Source organism: Acanthopagrus latus, chromosome 4 (genome assembly GCF_904848185.1).
Source record: "Acanthopagrus latus isolate v.2019 chromosome 4, fAcaLat1.1, whole genome shotgun sequence".
Classification (NCBI taxonomy): Eukaryota; Metazoa; Chordata; class Actinopteri; order Spariformes; family Sparidae; genus Acanthopagrus; species Acanthopagrus latus.
The window spans coordinates 33,124,159-33,150,355 of NC_051042.1; the positions used below are offsets into that span (position 1 = coordinate 33,124,159).

General features: G+C 44.5%; 1 protein-coding gene and 1 long non-coding RNA gene across 3 annotated transcripts in view; one reads left to right on the forward strand and one right to left on the reverse strand.

Moving 5' to 3' along the window:
* LOC119018596 overlaps nucleotides 1-16,497 on the reverse strand; it is a 33,716-nt gene extending 17,219 nt beyond the window's left edge. For both annotated transcript variants that reach the window (XR_005074796.1, XR_005074795.1), the window contains exons 1-2: nucleotides 15,994-16,497; nucleotides 14,296-14,402 (exon numbers count right to left, since the gene is read on the reverse strand). This is a non-coding gene — a long non-coding RNA (uncharacterized LOC119018596). The remainder of the gene's footprint in view (nucleotides 1-14,295; nucleotides 14,403-15,993) is intronic.
* The window catches only part of map1aa (microtubule-associated protein 1Aa), a 44,321-nt gene that overhangs the window by 14,786 nt on the left and 3,338 nt on the right, over nucleotides 1-26,197 (forward strand). Inside the window, exons 3-6 of the mRNA XM_037096382.1 lie at nucleotides 17,834-17,916; nucleotides 18,524-18,664; nucleotides 18,773-25,664; nucleotides 25,772-25,998. Coding sequence (XP_036952277.1) covers nucleotides 17,834-17,916; nucleotides 18,524-18,664; nucleotides 18,773-25,664; nucleotides 25,772-25,998 — 7,343 coding nt within the window. The remainder of the gene's footprint in view (nucleotides 1-17,833; nucleotides 17,917-18,523; nucleotides 18,665-18,772; nucleotides 25,665-25,771; nucleotides 25,999-26,197) is intronic.

Below are 26,197 nucleotides of genomic sequence, written 5' to 3' on the forward strand. Positions count from 1 at the left end.
AAAGTCTCCAGAGGGGTGGAGATCAGGGAATGAGGGGTGGGTCACACACAGGACTTTAAATCGAGTTTGAACAATCTTTTTCTAAACCTGACTGGGTCATTTTTGTGCCTAAACCTAAACAACCTGCTGCTTCATGAAAGGACATCTGGTGCATCAGTATGAGACGCAGAGAGACGTGACGAAGCAGCATCAGTATTTGTATAAATGTAAATGATGACAAGGTGTTGGAGACTAATCTAATCCATTCTGATGCAATGCTATGAAGGAATATTTGCACAAAGCATGTCTGTATCAGTTTGGTTAAATGGGAAATCTGTAATTAAAGATGCCATGATGAGATTTGACCACTAGAAGGTCGGTGGCGGTAACGTGCAAAGAAAAAAAAAACCAAAACACTAGGGGTCACTATGACTGTAACTGGCAATATTTGCATGCAAATATAATAACAGCCACTTCCTGGTGATCAACATCAAAATGTTGCCATGCCTCGAGAGACACACCTAACATTCAACAACAGCCAACCAGCCGGGCATCATGCTAACATGCTAATATTTAGCAGACTTCCATCAGCGATGTCAGTTGTTTAACAGTGAGGACAACAACTCCCATGATCCCACACCACTCATGTCTTTTGTTTTGTACGTCTTCCTGCTGAAAACTCAATGCAAACGTGTTCAGATGTGACGCTCTAGGAGGAGTTCGTTTAAAAGGACAAAACCACTACGAAATTCAAAATGTCCGTCTTAAGGTCCGGTTAAGGTCGCAGCTGCAAGAGACTTGTTTGGAGATCTCGGTGTGATGATCATGTGTGCAGTATTTCATGGATGTATGTCAAACTAGCTGTCGGGGAGCTTGAGGAAAACATTAGAGGAAAAATTAAATGTTGTGGAGATACTTGTCGAGATATTTCAGACTGGAACATGCGAGCAACTGCTGATGCCGTTCTTGGCCTGAGGAAATCCTTCACCGTGAATGTGAGGGACATGCAGTATGTACATGCTCTCTCTGACCTTGGGTTATTAAAAAAGCACTTGCTCAGAGATGTAGGTTATATTTAACAGCTCGGGGTGACGAGCTGCTCGCCTCAGGTCACAGAGAACAGAGTCAGTCAGTCAGTCACGGCCGCTGAACTTCTGCTTCTCTGAAACACTTTAGCCTACAAATAACAAAAACAACATGTGACCTTGACCAGCTGCTGTATGTGTGTGTCGCTCTGTGTGTGAGAGAGTTGAGGGTGATGTAAGGAGTGGAGGAGGAGAGGAGGGAGGAGAGGAGGGAGGAGAGGAAAAGCTGAGACAAACGGCACGTCTGGAGAGAAGGGCGCGGCCGGCCGGGCGTCCGAGCTGCACGGCTAACAGCTGTCTGACATTTAGAGGAGACTGCCGGTCATCTGAGCTGATGCTGCATCAGTGAGTGGATGTGATGCTCTTGAGTTTCACTAACAGGCTTTTTCACAGAGGAAGTGAAGATACCAGAGACACTCCAGCGGGCATCACTCCTTCCAAATACATGATTCATTTAATTTTTTCTGCGCAGAAATCTCACACTTGAGCAGCGTCAGTCTCATCACATTTAACTTTGTTTCTTCTTGCCCCGCTTTGTGAGTTATTTCTGTACAAGAGAAGAATTGTCTGTGTGATCCAACAACAGTTATTTAAGGGACAGAGTGATAAATGCGGAGACTATTTCTTGACAGGGACGGTCCGCCTCTGTGAAAAGCATCAGTGTTTCTGTCTGTAAGTTAAATGCTGTGATTCATAGTTTACAGAGAAGAAGGTCGGCAGAGCTGCGAGTCTATTTTAGTTTGTGTCTGTCCCGCCCAGCAGCTGCTGTTTGAGTCACAGCTGTTTGAAAAGTCCCCTTCTCAAAACTCGTCCCACTCCATCATAATAATAATGTCCAGATGCTCAGTACGTTTATGCATCATCACTTCACTTCCACGGTAAACTTCGTATGTGGGACTGATTTAAAATTGGTGTTGGTAGCTATTGTTGAGAGTCAACGATAAAGATTCCAATTCACTTTCATCTTTCAGTTTTTCTGTTAGCTGAAGATTATTAATTGATTTGTGCGTCCACGCGGTGCACTGCAACGGTCTCTGGCTTCATTTCTTCTGACTGGAAGTCGGTTTGCAGAGACTCCAGTGAGGTAATGACTCATCGTTTTGTTTGCTCACATGCAGATTCTTTCAGATTTGTATTCATCAGCATGCTAACAGGCTAAACAGCAGCGTCACATGCTACATACTAATATTTAGCACACTTCCATCAGCAATATTGGTTGTTTGACAGTGAAGACAACAACTCCCATGATCCCATTTTGCTTATGATAGATTTTTGCAGACACAGTATGTAGTTTCTGCCACTAGGGGTCTCTCAATCAAAACAAAACAAAAGACTGAGTAGCGTGGGATCATGGGAGTTGTTGTCCTTGTTGTTGCCGGTGGTGTTACGGCTGAACCCCGGTCTTTGGTGTCGATTCCAACCATTTTAGACAGAGCTGCACAGACCCGATGGAGCCAGGCAGGAAGTCAGACAGCAGAGTGGCATCCTGTCAGTTTTTTAAAATAAAACAACCCATGGAGACTCTGGATCTACAGCACAACAAAGCCAGAAAACACGTAATAAAATGACTGAAATCTGTTTGATGTGAGTGTTACTCAGGTTTGTTTTTATTTTTTATTATCTAGTCATGTTATTTAATCTCACTGCGACTCTCCTGGAAGTTATTTTTTTTTTTTCCAGTTTCAACATTGTTGGAAACATTTGTGATGATGAGCAGCAGGAGAGAAACAAAAACTCATTTTATTTGATTTTTGTGGCAACTAACGGAAATGGAAAGACAGCATTTTGTGTCTAGTAACGGATAACTTTTATGAAACACTAACTAAATTACTGATCACTTGGATTTCTGCATCGTCTTCCACATAAAGCTGTCTTTTCCTGATTCACTTGAACGCTCCGGGATCGGTTTTTTTTTACTCCCTCTGACGCTGGAGTGTACGAGCGGTCCTTGAACGCAGCACGCGGCAGCAGAGTGTAGGTGTTGAGCTGAAGCAGGCCGACCCTGCCTTCATCTTCATCCTCCTCATCCGCAGCAGCAGCAGCAGCAGCAGCACCGCCCCTCCCTCTGCTCCATCCTCTGCTCCATCCTCCACACCACTGACGGACGGTAAGACTCCTCACTGACCGATTATCGTCGCTGTAGAGCCGCTGACAGGCTGCGGGCAGGGCGCTGGACAGCCGCTCCTCCTCGTCATGTTATAAAAGCAGGCGCAGGGAGGTTCGGAGGCTGAGCGGAGCGGCGGTTCCGGTCGGGCTGCTGGTTTTATAACACCGCATCGTTAATCTGGAGCGTCACTGGAGGAATCTGACTGCAGGACTGTCGTGTTTTCAGAGGCCGTGGACGAGTTTTAATGTGAGTAACATCAAGACTCATGATAATCCATTCCTCTGCAGATGTATTGATCTGTGCCGCTGCTATAAATGGTGTCAATGCTCCTTTAAACCCAGCACCTGTACGTGCACGCGGCTGGTGTTGGTCACAGTCTGTACCTGCTGGTTAAAGGATGCTGAGGTCATCCATGAGTCCACAGAACATCCTGCTCAGACCATCACAGCCTCGTTCAGCATCTGATTATTATTATTATCGCGTCCAAATGTTAAAGGAGCAGTGTGTAGTTTTAAAGTAAGAAATACAAACTCAGGATTTTAATATTTACAGTATTAATGAGGTGATAAAATACAAACTCACTGATATTTATCTCTCCACAACTGAATTAATATGATTGCGATATCTATAGAAATTAAATGGCAACAAATCTATCTTTACCTTTATTTATTGTGTGTTTTTTGGCAAATGAATACATTAAAATATAAATTTAGAGAGTCTGTAACCATAAAAAATTGAATAAAAAGAAGAATATACATCGACTCCTCAGTTACAAGTGAAACATCAACAACAGATGAACGTCATCGCCTGATAATTCACTCAATATTTATCTTATTTGTTTTGTTAAATGAGCGCTATGTAGATTGAGTCAAGATATTCAAGCTCAACAAAAAATAATGTTACTATTTTAAATATTAACGAGGAGATAATAGAAAAAACAGCAGATGTACTGATTATTTCTCAGAGGAAAACAAGTTCCCATCAGACTGTTGAGGGTGGCAGGGTCCGCCACACATAAACAGAGTAAGACAGCATGAAATTTTTGTCAGTGAAGATTTTTCTTTTCCAATCAAAAATGTCGTCCCTAAAACTGCAGAGTGCTCCTTTAAAATGTCCTCTGTGTTGATGTTAACTCCCGTCATGACGAACTGAATGACGCTTGAAAGAAAACCCTTCATCTTATTGTTATGACTTCATGTTTGTCCTAAATAAAAGGTAAAATCTAGTAATACCGAATAAAAAATTGCCTTTTACGTGTAATTTTAGGATGTAAACATCTTGTCAGGTTGTCAAAACCCCTGAATTAGAGTTAAATAATGATACATATCACTGCTGAATATTTGAAACGGTTGAAATCAGGGGCGTCGTGATGTCGCGATAACCTCGATTAAAACATGGAATATTGACATATACAGAAACAAACTAAATAAATAAATTCTCTTTGTTTTCATGACTGAATAAACAAACTGACCAGTTTTATACCGCTTTACTTTTCTTATATGGCGGACCCTGCCACCAAGAAAAAATATATATTTCTGAGTTTGTATCATTACCTCATTAACATTGTTAATATTAAAATTCTGATATTTAATTTTCTTCTCTGAAACAACAGAGTGCTTCTTTAATAATTCATATGTGATGAATAAGATGTCGTCGTTTGAATAAGATGACGTCACCTGGTTACCTTTTCACCAGTAACTGATATTGATTGATTATTGTTACAGACAGAGAAGATAAAGTTAAAGATCAGATTCTCTGGATATCATATTGATGTTATCAAGTATTTGTTTTAGCCGCAATAACCGTGTAGTTTTTTTCTGCCGTATCAGAACAAACACGTTATTAAAAAATCTAAAATTGAATGCCCTCAATGTCGAATCATCTCCATGGTGTCGAAAATAGAATCGAATATTGATATTTTCCAAGCTATTGTATCAAAGTTAGACATTTCAGTATCGTGGCATCACCAAAAATGAGAGCTGCAACGATTAATCAATTTGTTTTTAACTGTTTCATCATCGATGAATTGGTTTGAGTCATTTCTTAAAGAAAAACAAGTGCAGTTATATCAATCCAGCTTCCTGAATGTGAATATTTACGTTGTCTTTCCTCGTCGCGCCATTTTCTGTTTAGCGACCAAACGACTAATTTGCTGAGTCTCAGTTCAGGGTCTGCGTCCTCTGAAGGACTCGGTCTTTGTGGTCTTTGAAGGCGAGTCCTTCAGAGACCTTGTTAACCTCGTCAGTCATTGTTAAATGTGACGGTCTAGCCTTTGGAGCATTTCCTGGTTGCGTCACGAGATGTTTTACCGTTACGTCACGATTTCTGTCGCCCAGGCCCACGAAAGTGACGATCTACGCCACGTGATGTCGCCATTTTCTGTCTTATTTTCTTCTTTTTCTGGCACGCAAAAAATCCTGGGATATGTGAGGCCACGAAGGATCGTAGCGTTGCATCCTCCAAAAACAGGGAAAAGAACGAGCATTTTGAGGAGCCTTCAGATTGGGACAGCCTTCACGCGGCATTGTGACGTAATTGGCCTTCAAATGCTCCTCTGAAGGATGCAGACACTGAATTGAGAAACAGCAATTGATTAATCAATCAACAGATCAGTCATCTGTGAAAACAACCATTAGCTGAAGCTCTATCAGGAACAACACTCAGCATCAGGACCTCAGCTGTAGCCACCTCCCTCTGTGGCGGAGCTGAACTCTTGTTATTATGAATCAGGATGATGTTGCAGTTTACAGTCCTGAAGTGACGGCAGCCTGCAGTGTAAACAGCTTCTCTGACTCACGTTCATGTAGTTTGTGGTCATTTGTCAGTGCACGCTCGCTGCTCTCAGTTCAGCTGAGTAAATTTGGGTGACCTGATTTTGATGGTGGAGAGAAAAAAAAACAGCATCTTCTGTCCTGAAGGCAACAGCTGAGACTCCCAGCAGCAGCAGCAGCAGCAGCAGCAGCAGCAGCTCATTCAATCACATGAAAAGCCGTGTAGGGATGATGTGGATCAGGCTCTGCTCGCCGAATAACCCCAAACTTATGCAACCGACTAGACAAAAACATCTAAAAATAGAAAGGTACAAAGAGACGAGTGACAGCTGCTTTACTCCAGAAACCTCGGCTGCAGAGGACGTTAAATCTGTCGTGTTGATTTAAACGATGCTTCTTCTGAGGTCGCTGGCACAGATTGACTCATGTTATAACTAACTCAGTTAAAAATAAACAACACATTTGATTATAAATTAATCTTTTAAGTCCCTTTATTGGTTATGTAAGTGAAACTGAACACAGTTTAGGTTGTTGGACTGCAATGAATTATAAATTCATTGGAGGTCCAGAACATTGTGAAAAACGTGATTCATATTATTCCAGAAGCTCAACTGACCTCAAACAATTCTTAGGTAATTAACAAGCTGCCTGACCAAAGAAATGTAATTTGACAAACCCTTTAATTATCAATGAATCCTTTTAAAAGCGATTTAAAGAACAGTGTCGGCCGCTCAGATGTGAATATTTGCTGTGTTTTCTAGTTTCTATGACAGTAAACTGAACATCTGTTAGTGTTAGGATCAGTCTGCCAGTTATGTTCTCAGATATTCATTAATTTTGTAAAATATCAGCATCATTAGCGAAAGATACATATTAAAATAAAAGCAGACATTATGACTTAGAGATATAATTTGGATGAAATCTGGATTAGAGTGTCTGAAACTACTGGACGTTGTTATAGATTTTGTTGATTTGTGTTCTGACATTAACCCAAATGTTTCCAACAACGCTGAAATCAGAGAAATTAGGAGGTTAATCGTTGTGTTTCAGAAAGTCAGAGTGAGGAAGGAAGTCTGCAAACGAGACTAAACATAACACGATAAAACTAAAACATGAACTCGTCGTGACGGCAGAATCGCTGTGTTTACTGTGCCTCAAACAGCCTGATGAGTTTACTGTACATTACTATGAGAGTCAGCAAGCAACACCTCACACAAAGGGTGTGTGTGACCGAGCGTTTGAATCAACACTGAAGTCAACTCTGACTGAACTCAGCACTCAGCAGAGACTCTGGTTCTGGTTCCTCTTCCCCTCTCTTCTCTGTAAGCTCTCCTCCCATCGGATCAGAGCAGAATCTGATGAGACCTCGGGTGTTTACTCCTCCAGGAGGTCTGGATCCGTCCATCACAACACTCAGCAGACAGTGTTTGTTCTGATAGAGCACCCCCTAGTGGCAGAGATTACATAGTGTGCGTTTCCCTGAAGTTCTTTTTTGCATTTTAAGACACCTTGTTAGTTGCAGCATTCTGTATGATATAGCTAAATCACACAGTTAACCAACCGGTGGTTTATTTGTATGACCCTGACGGGAATCTGCCTCTGAAATGTCCTTCAGCCGGCGGACGTGCGTGCTGAGTGGGAGGACGAAGCGAAGCAGATCGTCTGTCATCACGTTTCATAAAGTCGACTGAATAAGATCAGATTGTTTTCTTTGTATTCTTAGATTCTCCTGTACACAAACCCCACACATGAATCCTGCCTCCTCTTAGAAACACCCCTCACACACACACACACACACACACACACACACACGCCACCCTGTAGCGTGCTCTGTGAACTCCCATCATGCCTCAGGCTGGGTGAGGCAGAGTGCTGAGCTCAGCAGAATCAGGCGGGGTGGAGCGTGAAGGCAGCAGCTCAGATACTCGTTTTCTTTGTGGTTTGGTCGAGGTGTGGCCCTCGACTGACTGCTGATACGTTCACTCCACCGGTGTGGAAACCACCTCAGGATTTTCTTCAAGGAAAAGACGTAAAAACTGATGAACTGATGCATCTTAATTCCTGTTGTTGCAGGTTTTGGTGTCAGAAGAAGATTTCTATCTTGACATTTTGTCCCATTATCTCACTGAGATGCTACTTTCTTGTTATGTCATATGTAGAGTGTAATGACATATTTTATGACTAGAAATTAGACAAATATAATTTGTAAGATTGAGAATTTTTTTGTAGTTTAATTCTTAATGTAATGAACTGATTGTGTGCATCACCGCCTCGTTAATCTTCTTCCTCTCAGCCACAGAGCTCCATTATTGTTCTAAAAATGATTAAAAACACATCAATGAGCCACACAGTTGTTCCTGTCACCACACACACACACACACACACACACACACACACACACACACACACACACTGTAGTTTATTTAGACTCACTCCCCCTGCTGCCACAAATACTCACCAGAGCAGCAAATGTTGGATTAATCCGCCTCTGAAAATAGTCCCTAGCGAATGTTTGATTACAGCTACAGTGAGCAGCTGTTTTAGGAAGTTACTGAGCCTGTTTTTAAATAATGAAACTTTATATCTGTGAGCTGTTTTTAAAGATGTTTGCCTTCAGTAGGAGCTGGAAGTCATAAAGTAATTAGAGACGGACTAACACTTATTTGCTCTGCTGAAAAAGCAGCATAACACCAGTGTTTCCCTTAAGATGCTCACATACTGTAGTATATATGACACATGGTGTTGTGTTAACTGGTTTCTGATGATGCTAACAGGCTCGTTGCCCAAGGAAAGTTTTTTGCAGCAGGTGAAAGAAATGAAATATCCTCAGAGCAAGTTGGTGAGACGTGTCACGGTGATATTTTAAGACAGTAAAGTATTAATGACATTCATTGAAATCTAGGCGAGTGTTGGGTGGCAGCTGCTGTGATGGATCACCTGGAATTCGTCCTGAGTGAATCCTGCACATGTGAATGTTCATTTAATCAGGCGCGTTTGTGCTCAAGTGGCTTTTAAGATGAGGATTCTGAGCAGATGTGGATGCTTCAGTCAAAAGTGGAATTCAGTGAGTTGATGTTCAAGAGGCGATGTGCGAGATATGAGGAGAAATTCAGTTTAAAACTTTAAAAACAATCATCAAAAGAAAGTGAGAAAAAAGACGATGCACTGTGTTGTACAGATATCTACTGATGTTAGCATGTTAGCATGCTATCAGCTAGCCCCGGCCCGTCCTGTCTCGTAGAGGTGATAATCTGATAAATCTCATAGTTTCAGCCAGGAGATGTAAACAGTCACCTCTAGTTTGCTCCAAATAAATCCTAAATTCACAGAGTAATATGTGAAAATATTTCGGCTCATGTGTCTCTGTTGGAGTCATAGTCCTGGTCAGGGCCGCTGTAAATCACCTCTGTACTGTACTCAGACGGTGAGTTCATGTTCACTTTGAGGCTGCTGAGCCTGAATAAGCTGAGCCTGATTAAGCTGAGTACTGTTCCCTGTGCTGAGTCTCTCTGTGGTCCTGGTCCGGGCAAACTCCAGTTCTGCTGGCTCCACCTGCTAACTGAGCCATGAGCTAATGTGCTAATGCTAGCTAGCTGTAGCCAAGGTTAGCTAGCACAGAGCAGCTGCGCTCTTCTGCTGGATCAGAGATTTTGTACATTTATTCTCAAACTGATTAATTGGTGGTAAAAATAGATTGATCGGTTGTTGCTGCTGCAGTTATACCGACATCAGTTTTATCTACACAGTATGTCCATACTGATGTTCCTTTATGTGAGCCAGCTGGTTGCAGCAGCCTCACAGTCAGGTAGTTTTTAATATCGCCGAGCCTGCTGCTGCACCACCGGCACTAATTCAGCCCTTTGATTATTTCCCTTGTGGTTCACCTGTAAAAAGCACCAGTGTACATCAACTGACGGAGAGCAGCAGGTTACAAATCACCTGCACGTCTCACCGTTACGTCCCTCTAAGGAAATGTACACTGGGAAGATTTTCTCTATAACCTCGGTCCGTGTTGGACTCGTGATTCAATGTTTCCTCCCCTGCAGTTACAGCTCTGCGCTCGTTTATGTGTTCTGAACAGTTTGATGGACGAGGAGTTAATTGATGAACCAGGACAGAGCAGTGATTTACTGATGCACCGATCAATCACGTTACCCTGCGTGGAGCTGCTGTATTCACTCTGTTCTCTGCTGGAGAAGCCGACTTCTCACACCATCAACCAAAGGTGGAGTTTGTTTGAGGGCATCATTTTTTATCCTCCTGTACACGGTTACGTCTTTCACATGTGCGACAGACTCGCAACCAAGTTAAAGTTTGTTAAATGTGAACCATCAGTTTCTGTGGAGTTAAATTAAACAGCAAGGCTTTAATATTCCAAATATCCTTTTAAATAATTTCACACACATGAAATTGAAAACTGAAATATGCAGACTCACTCGCAGATCACCGCTCGTTGTGTAACACAAGGACAGTTTGCACGAGCCACGTCACATGACCGCTCAAAAATGTATTTATTACAAAATAAAACAGAAGGTCAGATTTACATCACTTAAAAAATAAAATGTAGATATTTGTATTTAAACAAGAAATAATTTTAGACTCAATGTAGTGACATTTTCTGGCCACTCTAGGGTCAAACTATCTTTACTTTGTACTGTAAAAAACTGACTAGAAGTTAACTAACATTGAACTTAAATAAACAATATTTAACAATAATTATCATGAACATTGTATGTTGGGCAAATTACCTTCAAAATTCAAACTATTACATATTACTTCATTTTAAAGTAGTATATTATGTTACAGTATTACTGTCTGCATGATATATTACTTATTACACTACTATTTAGTTACTTGGAACAATGAAATGGAAAGATCTTGTTGGATCACAGTCGGCTGAATTACGAGGTGGAAAAAAATATTTTTGATTGTAGGCTTTTAATTTTAGTCCACAGAACAAGGAACGCATGGTGTTATTCAAGCGTGTAAATTAAAGTGCAATTGGAAGATCAGGCTTCATCATCAGGCTCGGAGTCACAGAGAGACTGAACACAGAACTTATAGTCTGTATTAATATGTTCATGTTGGTGCCGATGGGTTCTTAAAAAACCTACAATGAAAGCTTCACTTCTGCTGCCAACATAACGTTGTGATGTATCATGAAATAATATTAATAACGCGTTATATTCCTCTGTTACTGCTAAAAGAATTGTATCTCTGTATCGCTTTACTTTCCTGACACTGGTCTGACATCTGGACACCTCTGAGCTCCACGTGGCTCATCTTTAAAAAGCAGAACTTAAAATGTAAATGTCAGCGCATACAAACCAACGATCTGTTGCTCTTTTTCAAATCAACACTCAGGAGTCCAACAACAGCACAGACATCACTGCTGAATAAAAACAATGGACTCAGAGAGTCGTGACACGTCCGGCTGTGGCTGAACCCAACCAATCTCACTTTGGTCCAGACTGGAATATCTTAGTGTTCCTGTAACAAACAGTAATTATGTGGTAATAATTAGAGCACAGCCAATAACTCCACTCATTATGTTCACATTCAGCTTTCCCCCCGCTGTGACTAACAACCCTCTTAAGTGAGTCCGACCAGTCATAACAAGGCCAGCTTCATTGTTTTCTTCTGAAGGAGTGATATTATTCATCACGATGAAGCGGCCTGTAGGTTATAAACAGAGTGAACGAGCAACGACCTGCCAGACAGACGAGGCTGAACTTCCATCAGTCTGTTCTTCAGAGCGTCTGTGGACAAAATGTCTCTGATGGCTGCGACTGTCTCCGCTTTATAAATCATTCTGAACTCTGGATAAACTGAGATGCAAGTCGCTATCAGCGGGCAAAAACAGCGAGTTGTGTTGAGTGAGAGTCGGTTATTCATCTTGGATTTCTGAGTCGCTGCAGCTCGGATAGTAGCGGCTGCTTCCCATCATGCACCAGAGGCACGAGTGTGTAGGCTCGCTCTGCTTTCCATTTATTCTTTAACGCTGTAAAACACCCACTCACTATCAGGCATCTCGCTCAGATTATCGGGGGGAGAAGGAAGCTTTTCCTTCTGCACCATCTTATTTTGTAAAGCTCGGTGAGACAAAACGCATCAGCTGGAGGATTAAGAGCGTCTGCGTGCGCTAATATGAGACAGAGGAAGTCCTGACAAGACGATATCGCCGACAATTCAGCAGCTGAGTCGAGATGTAAACACCGTGACCTCATTTTACACCCGGTGTTCAAAATGTGATCTGGATCCGGACACACACTGGGATGACTTTATCTTTTTGGGTTTCCTGCTAGCCCCTGCTGCCAGGGCTCCTATTGTGCTATTACCCACAATGCAACAAGGCCACTTAGTGACATCGTTGGAGGTAATTCATCATGCAGTTTCTTCTGAAGCCACAAAAGAAACTAGACGACTTTCTCACATAAAGAGAGACAAAGTCCGACCCCGTGGGAGCTTATTTCAGAAAAGCTCTGTATGTTAGTGAATGAAGAGACAAACAGTGTATTGATCCTGAATGAATTGTGTCATAAATCACACAGATGTTGTCAAGTCAGTAAAGTCTCAGTTTGTTGTGTTAAAGCGCTCAGTGAGCTACATCGTCTCATCAGCACCAACGTGGAGCCGAACAGCTCGTAAACAAGATGAACGTCACGATAAATCTGCAGTTCTGTGAGAGCAGAGCTGGTTCTGGTCCAGTTCTGTGAGAGCAGAGCTGGTTCTGGTCCAGTTCTGTGAGCTGCTGATATACAGGAGCAGCTCTACGATGTTTAAGTCACGTCACTAACGGCGCTGTCGTCTTCATAATAACGTATTCTCACAGTCGGATGTTTCATCAGTTTGATGACGGACTGAGACTTTATCGCAGCTCCTCCTCAGTCTGCGAGCCTGAAGCTGCAGTGAAATCACTTCTTCCACAGGCGACAGCGAGCATCATTATGTTCTCTGGCTGTTTCTCAGAACCAGCAGGGTGACGGAGGGTCATAGCTTCACTACAGCAGCACTCAGCCCTCCTCCCTCAGTAACCGGCCCGTGTGTTTCCATGATAACAGTCTGAGTGATGTGTGGGCACATAAGCTGCTTTACAGGAGATTGTCCTTGGACATGTTAATAACTTGAAATAGGGACGAGAAGAGCGAGGCGGTTAATGAGCTTCTCAGACATGCGGAGCGTTTATATGAGCTTATTGGAGAGGCAGGATGTCGTTACAGCAGCATCACTCCATCACGATCATATCACTGACACACCTGAACGCTCGTCTGGCAGATATAAACACAAACGCTCGGCACAGTTTCCTCTTCAGAAGCTGTGGAGGGAGGACGCTCGGCTTCAGTCTGAAGAGCTTCAGTGGGTTTTGATTAGAAATGAGCCGCGTTTAAAAGACGTTTACACTTTACAGAAGGAGTCTGTAGTAGAATTTATTAGCTGATCCACAAAAATCTCAAAATGACAAATATTAGATTCTAGACTCACAAAATTTGTTGTTAATTTCTGTTAGGTAAATGATTTTTTTTGGCTTTCGGCAGCCCAGTCACCAGAATAAAATACTGGCATTGCACATTTGCTACAAAACAAGAGGTACAATATTTCTACAAAATCACATCATGTTTGAGAACAGTTGAAGACCTTTAGCTTTCTGTTTCAACCAACAAAACCAGGTCGTTGTGCCAACAATCATTTAAGATCATTTAAGCCAAACTGATCTTCACAGACACCTTAGCATGTAATTTATGTTCCCAAAACCAACTGCAAGTTTACACCAACACTGACAAGCAAAATGTGAAGAAGCAACTTTCAGCATGAATATCTGATGTCGACATTGTGTGATTAAGATGTTTGTCAAAGGTTTTTTTTTTCTTTGGACAATCAGAAAAATGAATCATTTAGTCAAGAAAACAATTTCAAAAGATTAAACAGTAATGAAGATTAATGTTTGCTGCTGTTCTAATCAGAAAAGTGAAAAAGGTTTAAACTACATGTTTGTAAAGATGTTTTGTGGTTTCCTGTATTCAGAGATGATTCAGCATTCGTCACATTGAATGGTTAAAATATTTTACATTTTCATTTTCCAGTTTAAATCCTGCTCGTGTCAGATAACAGCAGCTGTGTCGAGTCTGTCCGAGAGTTTGTTTAAATCAAGAAAATACTGCAATATCAGTACAAGATCTACACATGAGACCTAAAATACAGCCAGTGTTAGATTAAAACAAACTCCTCCTGCACTGAGACATCAAGTTTAATCTACGTTTCATCATTCATGACTTTTAATCAATAAAATGATCTGAGCCTCATTTGTTTTTATGGATCAGCAGTGATTCTACCAGAGAAGACAAAGTGTTCATACCGTTCATGTGAAGGTCGTAGAGACGGGTTAGCTTCGGTTCAGCACTTTGTCCTTCAGGTCTGCTCTCCTGGTGTCACATTAACGTGACGCTGGAACACTTCAAGGCCCTAAAAGAGGCGAGATGACGACGACACGGGTCACTTCAGTCCCTCAAACAAAGCCACAGATAAAAGATACCAAACGTTCCTTTTATATCAAAATGTTATCAAAAAAAAAAATGTGATCACTTTTCACAATAAAAGAACAGATCGACATTTAACACAATCCAGAAACACAACGCAACACTGAAGGCACATACAATGAACACTGAGGCGATTCTGAATAGGATTAGGTGTGTTGGAGCACTGGGCCAAGTGGGACCGGTTCTGTTTCAGTCTGGGTCAGTTGATTTGTTGAGTGTGTGATAGAATTTGTTTGATAGTGTTTTTTTAAAGGTTGATAATGATATTAGTTTGGAGACGGAAGGCAGCCGATCAATTCGACCAGCTTTTACACACAAGAAATAAAAAGAAAGGAAAAGGAAATCAAATCAATAAAAATAAATCCACAGAGAAACGAAAACACGAATCACAGACGGTTTAAAGACTCGGAGCAGTTTGTTGCACAGGCAGGTAAAACGTTACGACGCCCTGATGGAGACAGAGAAACCTCGCTGGCAACAACATTTCCTGAAGAAGATGAAATGTCGCTTTCTGGAAGATTTGTTTATCACAAAATGAGGTCAAGTCCTTTAGTTTCACTCCTCAGAGTTCTTCTGTCAGTCAGAGTGAAGCTGAAACCAGCAGATACATGAGAAACACAAGAGGCTCTAAAAGATTCATTATCAAACACGAAGTAAGAAAAACTTGAAATAAATCTGCACATACAAATGTGACCCGAACATGAAACAAACCCTGAAACATCTGGGTAACAGGAATTTGTATTTTTAAGCTCCAGTACCATCTACTCCAGTCAGTGCGGATTAACCAGCCGGACTAATTAACCAGCCAGCCTCCAGTGTGTGATATGTAAAGAGCCTCATTAATCATACAAACAGTGCAGGCAGCTGGCTGGCGTCCATGTTTGTTTTGGTTGGCGTTCCTCTGACTTCTGCAGGATGTCAGATCTCCGGCGGTGAGCGACCAGCGGCTCACTGTGATGTTCACTGAGTTTAATGATTATATGTTAGTGCACAAGATTCAAGAAACTAGCTGAAGTCTCTCTCTACCTTCACTGCAGTCAGGCAGACGATGAAACGAATACTTGAAAATGTCAAAATTAAATGCAAAGTTCCAACATTTAGGTGCCTCATTTGTTCAACAAATTATCAGAGAACTTAAGACAGAAGATGTTCGATATCCACCTAGAAAAACCAGCATAGACCAGCACCAAAACCTATGCTGGTTTTTCCAGCAGGGCATCTTCAGAAGAGGAAGCTTATCAAACGCAACGGAGATCAAATATCCAACGAGGTAGAGGAATGATGTGACATCGCTTTTACTCGTGTCACACAGCAGTTGATTACATTTGTTGTTTCATTCAAACTCCAGATCCTGTTCATCCCACCCCTAACAAACAACTGATCCCAAAACCTTCAATCAGAATGAGTAATGAGGAAATATTGTCCATTTAAACACAGCCACTGAAGCGTGAGCTCCGTCCTGAATCTGAATTAATGATCCTCCAGTCAACATTAAACACATGAAAGTCAATATTTACCTTGTTTCTGTTTCCCAGCACCGATTCATAGATCAGATCATATATTCAGTATTCGTGCTGCAAACAGTGAACGTCTTTGTTAATAAAAAAAAAACAACAACAGCAATAATTTGTTCTCTACTTGTTTAGCTGAGCAAACACAGATTGTGAACCTGTTTCAGACTCTAAACTGGGCCGCAGTGTGTTTACTCTGTCAACACGCTGTTAGTTAGTTTGCACAGATTGGCTCATGCATCTGACTGGGACGCTGCTATTGAATCCGAGCTTCTCCTGACCTAACACATAACCTCTGACTACCGAGGCGTGTCATTTTCTCTCCAAGTGCTGCATTAATGTTTTACCCCTCGTTGCCCTTGCCTCCTCCTTCATGAGGGAAAGGACAGGCGAGCTCCCCGTGTCAGCTCCTTTGCAATTTTTGAGGTGGAGGACGAGCCAGCAGCATCTTCTGATGCTAAATATAGATCTCCTGATGAAGCGCCTGCATGCTTTCAGTGCTGCTGCTGCTGCTCTGGCACTCGCCCTCACCTCCTGTACGATGTGATGCTGCGTGCATACACTCTCATGCAGTACGAGCCTTCCCCTCCCTCGCTCAGAAATGCTGCAATGCGTCTCCCTCAGCCAAGACTGGGTCAGTGTAACTCCGCTAGCAGCAACCAGCCGGTGAAGCGTCCCCATAGCAACAGCCAATCAGGCATCATGGCAGAGGGATTATATTTTGTGTTATTGTTGCGACTGTATGTGGACGGAGCGTATTTCCAGGATTAAAGTCGTCGAGGGGGCTTTAGTGGAGTGCCAGTGGAGGAATGAGATGGCAAGTGAGCAGGAGAGGAGGCCGGGCGGGGCTGAGGATGCAGAGTAACTGTGCTGGCAGATGTTGGACGTGAGGGTGTCGTATTGTGTATTGTCAGTAAATGGCAGCTCAGTCATTCAAGTGTTTATTATTGGAAAATGTTCTATCATATATGTGGATGAGCAGCATCACAACATATAAGCAGATGTTTTATCAGGGAGGGTTTATCAAAAAGTGAAAGAGGCAGTTTTGCTGATTGATAACGTCTGTCTGTTTAACGTTGACTGTATGTAAAGTTGGTAGCTTCACGACAGTAAAGGCACAACATCTCCATCGCCCCCTGCTGGCTGGCTGCAGTACAGGCCATAAACCCCTCCCACTCAAATACACTGTTCCCAAAGATGGTTTCATGGTTTTCAGATCACTCATGATCACTTAAAGGATGAGTTCGCCTGAAAATGAGAATTCAGTCCATCGTCTCCACACCTCCGTGCTGATGGAGTGATGCTTTGAAGTCTGCAAAACATTTCTGGAGAGCTACAGCGTTCTCCTAAACAGCTGGAGACTTGTTTTAAAACGTCTAAAAATAAAATGGAAAAAACATAAAGTGGCCGCATACAGCTCGTCTGCTAGACTGTAACTCAGATGTCGACCTTCAGACAAGGAGCATGCTAACATCTGAGTTACAGTCTAGCTTTCAGCTGTTAAAAGACATAATTTAAATCATTTTCGGATGTCAGGGTTTCTGAAGACTTGGGTGACTTGCTGGTGGTGTTGTCATGGCTCGTTTTCTTATTCCTGGACTCAGCCAAAGTATTCATGACTTCTATGGATCATGACATACACCCACATCCTGCTCACTCTGATGTCCTGATGTAAAAAACAATCAAAATGGATAGTAAAGTGCAGGGGCAGTGTCGACCCTACAGCGGCGGTTGTGAAGATATTGTCGTCATAGAGACAAGTCTTGCAGTGTTTCTCTCAGTACTCACCTGTCGTCATGTGACCTTCGTGTGACCCTAAAGTTGTTCCAACCTCTGTTTCCTGTAGGCCAGCGGGTGCTCCAGTATCAGAGTGATGTCCTGGAGACAGTCGTGTTGGTGAACCCGTCAGAAGAGACCGCTGCCTCAGAGGTGAGTCACAAACTCGCACAAAACACCACAGGGTGACGATCACCAGATGCTCCGACTCCCACAGGACACCTGGAAATACTTTGCATTTGTATTTATATCACACTAATGATTCTTGGGTCAAAGCGTTCTGTCTGTTCTGAAGCTGGTTTAAAGACGGCAGCGCCTGCTGTTCAACATTTAGGCCCAATGGGAGGTCCATGTCTCTCCAGTTAGTGATGATCACTGTTGATTAACAGGAAAACACTCACTGTCACTGTCAGTCTCAGCTGAAGCCCTACAGAGTGAGACACAGACACTTTTTGATATTCTGAATGTAAATTAATCAAATCTGTCAGCCTGACATTTAGTCATGCATTAGCTAAGCCTGTGACTGCTGGTGAAATGTAAACCTTGTATGAAATAAGCAAACTTTGTAGTTTATCGCCAAGTTCATATTGGAAATACCGCACTACGCTCTGCACTGTTCTGCTGCATTTGACCTAATTCTCAATGTCGCAGTAACTTCACTACTCAGTGAGAAATGAAAGTAATGTGTGGGAATAGATGACGTCATTAGATCCCAAACAACCTGTGTTCTTATATGGTGGTGACTCTTTATTCTACCCAGATTCGCTCTCTGATCACTGACATTTCTGGGAACAAGTTGCTGGTACTGAGTGGCCAGAGCTCTGAGCAGGGAGGTGACGTCCTTCTGCAAGGTGGACCCTTCACCTGGCAACACTTCTCCAACATCATTTCCAACCCTCAAGTAAGCCGAGTGCTGTTTACGTTCTCACAGTGTAGCTGTATGAATCAACAACAAAGCGTACATAGGCACGGTTATTTTAAGTTTCTTTCACTGTCACTGTGTTCTCAGGTGACTGAACTCCTGTCCAAGGCCTCTTCAGAGCAGCTGTCCAGGCTTACAGTTTCCTGTCAGGGAGACGGGGGCTGGAGCTCCCTGGGCCAAAGCCAGGAGCAGCAGTCGCTCCAAAATCTTCTGGAATACCGCCTGAACCCCGAACCCCACCTGCCCGACATGGACGGAGTCACAGAGTTCACCGAGTATGTCTCAGAGACGGTGGACGTGCCGTCATCCTTTGACCTTCTGGAGCCCCCGAACTCGGGAGGCTTTCTGAAGCTGTCTAAACCCTGCTGCTACATCTTCCCTGGAGGCAGGGGAGACTCTGCTCTGTTTGCCGTCAATGGATTCAACATCTTGGTGGATGGAGGATCTGATCGGAAGTCTTGCTTCTGGAAGCTGGTCCGCCACCTGGACAGGATCGACTCTGTTCTGCTCACCCATATTGGTGCAGACAACCTGCCTGGCATTAATGGGCTGTTCCAGAGGAAGATTGCAGAGCAAGAGGAGGAGCGTAACCAAGGATCTGGCTCCAGTAGCAACGGGGACTGGATGAAGAACCTGATCTCTCCTGAGCTCGGCATTGTGTTTTTCAATGTCCCGGAGAAGCTTCGGACGCCCGAGTCCACACTCAAAGTGAAGCGAAGCATTGAGGAGGCATCTCTTACACTTCAGTACCTGAACAAGCTTGGTATCACACCAGAGCCTCTTCACAGGGTGGTCAGCAACACCATCGAACCCATCACACTATTCCACAAACTCGGTGTGGGGAAGTTAGACATGTACGTCCTGAACCCTGTGAAAGAGAGCAAAGAGATGCAGTTTCTCATGCAGAAATGGGCTGGAAACAGCAAAGCCAAAACAGGGATTACTATGCCCAATGGAAAAGAAGGAGAGATTTCTGTCCCCTATCTGACATCAGTCACTGCTCTCATTGTTTGGATTCCTCACCGTCCAACAGAAAAGATAGTCAGGGTGCTCTTCCCAGGAAATGCACCGCAGAACAAAATCTTCGAGGGGCTTGAGAAACTGAAGCACCTGGACTTCCTGCGATACCCAGTGGCAACCCAGAAAGACATATCGTCTGGTGCAGCTCCTCCCATTATCAAACAGACCAAAATGAGATCGAGAACTGACAGCAAAGAGAGTCTGAAATCTTCACCCAAACCACATGCTAAAAAGAAAGATGCTGGTGGGCAGGAGGAAGAGTCCAAAGAGAATAAAGTAGAAAAGAAAGAAGAGAAGAAAGTCAAAAGTGAAAGTCTTAAAGCCACCAAACAACAGAAAAACAGTGCGGTGGCCCCTGCAGCAGACAAAAAGTCAGAGAAAAAGAAAGTATCCAAGGAAAAAACTACAAAGCAGGAGAAAGCCTCCAAGATGGATGAAAAGAAAGACAAAGAGAAAAAAGAAATAAAGAAAGAGAAAGTTAAGAAAGATGAAAACATAAGAAAAGAAGACAAAAAAGAAAGTAAAGCCAAGGAGGATAAAAAGAAGGACCCAAGTAAACCTGAGCTGAGGAAAATAACTAAACCTGACCTGAAGCCACTTACCCCTGAGGTGAGAAAAACTCTAAAAAAGAGTCAGGCGAAGCCCAAGGCGGACAAGAATAAAGCAGTTAAAGATGAAGCAAATGAGAAGAAGCCAGTCCCAAAGAACATCCCTGAAGAGGTCAGAGCGGCAGCTTTGGCTGACCGGTCCATAGTGTCCTCACCAGAGGACCTCACTGAGGACTTTGAGGCTCTGAAACAAGAGGAGATTTCCAAAGTGAAGTCTGTGCCTATCCAGAATGATGTGATGTCTGGGCATTCACTGTTCACAGATACTAAAGTTTCTTCCTTAGTTTTCCCTGATGAGAAAATCACATCCACAGGCACTGAGATCAGATCTGCTTCACCCAAATCCCCCATCAAGCTGGAAGACAGCTACAAAGACAAGGGCGCATCTGAACAGATTGCAGCAAAGAAGGAAGTAAAGGATGGCTTTGACAAGAAGTATGAAGAGGAGAAAATGGAGAAGTACGACAAATACCCTACAAAGGACGACATGAAAGAAAGATCTAAGAAGAGTGAGAGCTCAGAGGAGGAAGGGGATGTAATTGAAAAAGCTGAATTTGAAGGAACAGAAGATGACGAGGTCCTGAAATATAAAACAGAGGAGGTGAAAAAGGAAAAAAATGGAAAAGAGGACGTCAAGCTAACTGAGCAAAAGCCTTTTTCATCCGCAGCCCAAGTAGCAACCACCGCCTCGGAGCAATTCTCCTTCATCCAAGACGAGACCATACCTGGATACTCTGAGACCGAACAGACCATCTCTGATGAAGAAATCCATGAAGAGACAGAAGACCGGATCCCACAGCTGCGCTATGATGTGGGCTCATGTGACATCTCTGTCCCGGACGTCCCTGGAACCTTTGACTCCATGCATGGTATAAAAGAGATGAAGAGCTCCGTCGTGTCCGATGTCAAACCCAAAGCCTTCGGGGGAGGTCACGAGCCTGAGCTTGCACCTTACCCTGCCATCATCGCTGCTCCTCTTGCAGAGGAGGAGCACATCTCCTCAGCAACATCCATCACAGAATACGACAAACTCTCATCCTTTGCCACGTCTGTAGCTGAGGATCAGTCGATCGCCTCCGTGACAGCCCCTCAGACTGAGGATGTTGGGAGGAACTCTCTCCTGCTTGACACCATCAACAGTATCCCCTCACGTGCTGAGGCCGTCCAAGGGAAGGACTATCTCCACTCAGCAGGAACCATCTCACCCACCTCCTCGCTGGAGGACGACAAATGCTTTAAGTCTCCTTCCTCTGATGAGTACCAGCCCAACATTGCTGAGATGGAGGGCGATGCGAAGGTCAAATTAGCCCATGAAGAAGAAGACGATGAGGAAGACGAGGACGAGGATCAGACTCCGAACGTTGACATCCCTCTGGGTAAACTCCAAGAGGGCTATGAACAGGCAGCCTCCATGATGCGCCAGGAGAAAGAGAAATCCCCCCCTGCCACTGTCTCTCCACCTGCCTTCTCCACCACTCAGTTCTCTCCCACACAGGCTTTCAAAGACAACCAGTCGCTCTTTAGCACCGAGGGATTTAAGACTGGGGCTGAAATAAAGCCGGCCTCACCCCCTGCATCTTTCTCCCCTGGGCTAGAGTCCCATTCCAGGCAGGAGAGTGAAGAAAGATGTGTAAGTCCGGATGACAGCACCATGAAACTGGCCTCACCTACACAGTCTGTGCCTACAAGCAGCGGATACTCACCAACAGAGGAGAAACAGTTTAAGGTAGACTACAAAGACGAGGCAGTGACTGATGTTAAAGCTGACTCTCTGCAAACCGATAAATCATCCCCAGACAAAACATCCTTCATCGGTGTGGGAAATGAGAAGTCAGCGCTTGAAGACTCGGAGGAATCCACTGAAGACAATGAGGAGGAAGATGACTATTACGTCAAAAAGGATCTACAGCCCACTGTTAAGGCCAAGCTGATGGAGGCGAAAGAAGGGTGCTTCTTGGACGACGACTTTGAGTCCAAATCCGCAAAGACAGAAACTGAGGTCAAGGCCTCGGAGAAGACAAAGGTGTCTTTTGGCGTGGAGGAGAAACCAAAACCTCAAGTGATGTTCTCAGATGAAGATGAAGATGAAGATGAGGATGATGACGAGAAAGTTGATGACTTCCCAAGTGGGGTAGGGCTTTTATCACCTGATCAAAGCAACGTAGACAGCAGCAAAGAGAAGACTGATGCTGCAATGAAAGAGGCTGAGAAAAGTGTTCATTTCAGTCTCTATGATTTTCCAGAGAAAGACACCAAAGAAAGGGCCATTTATATCAGACAGGACACGCCCTACGTGCACGGCAAGACATTCTCCTACGGTGACGTTTATGACAGCAAAACAAGCTCAATGGACTCTGATTCATATCGTCAGGAGTCTGTGGATAAGACAGAAAAGGACATTGCAAAGGGTGAAGTGGACTTTCAGAAACACAAGTCGCCATCCCCGGTAACAGACAAGATGTCAGAGAAGGAGGGATTTACCGTCTCGTCCACCTCATCGTGGCTCGACTCCAAGAGCACTTCTGCTGCACCGTCATTTGAAAAAGAGGTCAAAGGAAGTGAGACATTCGACTACAGCACAGGTAGCCGATTCCCCTCAGTGGCTGATAGACCCGAGGCCTCGTCCACTTCTTTATCATCGGAGAAAGACTTCTCTTTTAAAAGCCAGGCTGACGGGACAAAGCCCCAGACGTACTCCTCAATGACGGCATTCGATGTAGACAAACCTGCTGCCACAGGCTACGGCGAGAAGGGAGCATGTTTGGAGGTTGATATGAGAAAACTAACAGCGAGGGATGAGGAGGACTATGACGATGATGAAGTTATCGATGATGATGATGACGAGGACGAAGACGAAGAAGAGGAGGAGGAGGAAGAAGAGGATGGCGCTGTTGATTCTGATATGGAGAAAGGAGCCAAAGAGAAGTCTGAGAAGGAAGTAAAAAGTCCAATCAGTGAAATGTTTGGCTCAAACAGGCCTGAGTTCATGGTTTCTATGGCTGGTTACGGCTATAACAGTCAAGGGAAGCCGAGTGCGAAAGAAAGCAGTTTTAGCTCAGTCACAAAGACTGAAGAGAAGACTAAGACCGACTCCTCCTCCTTCAGTGGACAGCCGATGGATTTAGGGGCTACAGGTTTCTCTGGCTACTCTTCAGGGTTTGAGTACTCATATGGAAGTGGTGGGAAGGACTCATTTTTATCAAGTCAGACCGCAGACAAAGGTAAAGAGGATTTCACTTTGAAGTCAACGGAGGACAGTTACTACCAGAATGACGGAGCTGATCCTGATTATGACAAACAGAAGACACCAGATCTTCTGAGTAAGAAATCACTCGACACAAGCTTTCAGTACACCACCACCGCTGCCCCTGGATACTCCTCCTCATCAGCCTACAGCTACTCCTCCTCCACCTCGGGCTCCCTCTCCACCAGCCGTCAGTTTGGAGAGGAGCTGGAGACGCCTGCCGAGCCTCTCTTTGAGTACTCCTCCTTTAAAGATGAACACTCACCGGTCACTGAATCTCCATTCTCCAGCTCTGCTGCCGCCAAAGACGACTATCTGGAAGTGTCTGAAAAACAGATCACTGATACAACCAAGGCTGAGTCCGCCTCCGGTTTGGCCCACTTCTCACCACGCAGCCCATTCGAGGAGGTCAAATCCTTCCCCTCACTCTCCTCCTCTGCCTTTGCTGAGGACAAGAAGGAGCACACGACTTCATTAAGTGGAGTGACAGACAAAGGCCCTCAATCGGACTGTTTCTATAAGCCTGATTGGTCTGCAGGGTCCAAGCTGGACACAGCTGTTGGGTTTGGAGCATCAGCGGGACCGTTCGCTCAACATGCAGAGCTCTCCACAGACAAAGAAGCAGCCAGCGCCGCTCTGTTTGGCGTCACTTCCTCACCACGCCCAGACATAGAAGGTAAGCATTACTTTGAGGAGACTGACAGCAGTGAAGAAGAGGATGAGGAGGCTTACATGCGTGAGATGACTCGAAGGTCGCCCTCTAGCGGCCTGGCAGGTAGCCTCTCATTTTCTGACAAGCCTGTTGCTCCAGCTGTCAGTGAAAAGGCAGGCGGTACGCTCCCCGACGTTCTCGGCTCATATATGCCATCATCTCTCCAGTCCAGCAAGCCAGACACAGCCAACGGCCCCACAGAGGTCAGCGCAAGCTCCACCCTTCTTGCCGGAGCAGCAGCCAGCGGTGCATCTTCAGGCCCAGCCAAGGTGGAGCCCAGAGACGGAGCTACTGGTTACAGGAGCTCTTATGAGTGGGAGATGCCAAAGCCTCAGATGGGAATGGTACCAGGAGACTCCCCTCCCCATTACCGCCATGACGATGAGTTTGAAGAGGAGTGTGAGATGGAGCCAGAGCACCCTGCCCGCCCACTTTCACTCTCCTCAACCGATCAACCATTTCGCTCGCCGTTCTACGCCGAGGAGTGCAGCCGAGGAGGACACGATGACGACGATGACGATAGCGATCAGGATGTTGTTGGTGATGTGCCGATGGGAGCCACCTCCTCCTACACCAGCCGCACCTCACCTGGATACTCCTCCTCCGACTGCAGGCAGTGCAAAGAGGACCTCTCACCTTCCTTCATCAACCCGAGCATGCGGCAGTTATCTAGCGATGACGACGATGAGGAGCAAGGGCACAGAAGTGACCAATCACAGGGCGATGAGCACGATCTATCGGTCAAGAGAAGGGCTCACAAACAGCCCCATCACCATTCTCACGGCAGGGACAGCAGCTCTCTGCACCAGACTGGTGGCATGTCGGCAGGGCTCGGTCTGGCCACAGAGGACACCCCGCCCACTTCTGTCAGCGAATCTTTAGCCTCTCAGTCAGACTCCGAAGTGCATCCAGGCACTGAGGAATTCCCTTCAGTCACCGCTGAAGGCAACATGGACTCGGATGAGGATGCAGACTATATGCCTGTTGATAAATTATCTGCCACGGGAGGAGGCAGCCATCATTCCTTTAGGAGGAGCCATGACCCTCCTCCTGCTCCCCTCATGGACGCCTACCCTCACCCTCCACACCCCGACGTTTGCATGGTGGATCCTGAGTCTTTGGATAACGGCTCGGTGAAGAAAGAGCCAAAAACCAAGACCTTAAAGAAGACTTCTGGGAAAACCAAATCATCATCCCCAGCCAGGCGCAAGAGGTCTCCGATGCCTGTGAAACAGACGGCGTCTCCTCGCAGTGCCTCACTGAAGAAGAAGGAGGCAGACAAGAGCTCACGTATGTCTCGTCTGTCTGATGGACAGGGATCCAAAGAGGATGACCTCTCCAGGTCGAGCTACAACCCTGGCAAGGGGCTGACTAATGGTGTCAAGAGCAGCTCAGGTGAGCAGAATTGACAACTGTATGACGGTGATAATGCTTCAGAGCAGTTTAAGTTGTGCAAAATGATTTAGCACATAGTGACAGTATGGCTTGTTTCCCTCTTTCAGGTTCTCAGAAGTCCGGCTCCTCAGCTGCTCCTGGTCTTCCCATCTATGTGGACTTGGCCTACATTCCCAACCACTGCAGTGCCAAGAACGTGGACCAAGAGTTTTTCAAACGCATTCGCTCTGCGTACTACGTGGTGAGCGGTAATGACACAGCGAGCGGCGAACCGAGCCGAGGAGTCCTCGATGCGCTGTTGGACGGCAAATCTCAGTGGGGATCAAACCTCCAGGTGATGATCCAACTCTGGCTGAGGCCAACATGCATTCAAAGATGATCTACTTATTTTTATTCTGTCTCAGGTTTTTTTTTTTTTAATGACCTCCTGCTATATAGTTTTTATGTTTTGTATGACAGGTTTAAACTTGTCTTTCAAGTGTTTGGTTTCACTTTACTGTGTGGAAACCAGCTCATTTTATTGCCTCCGTCCT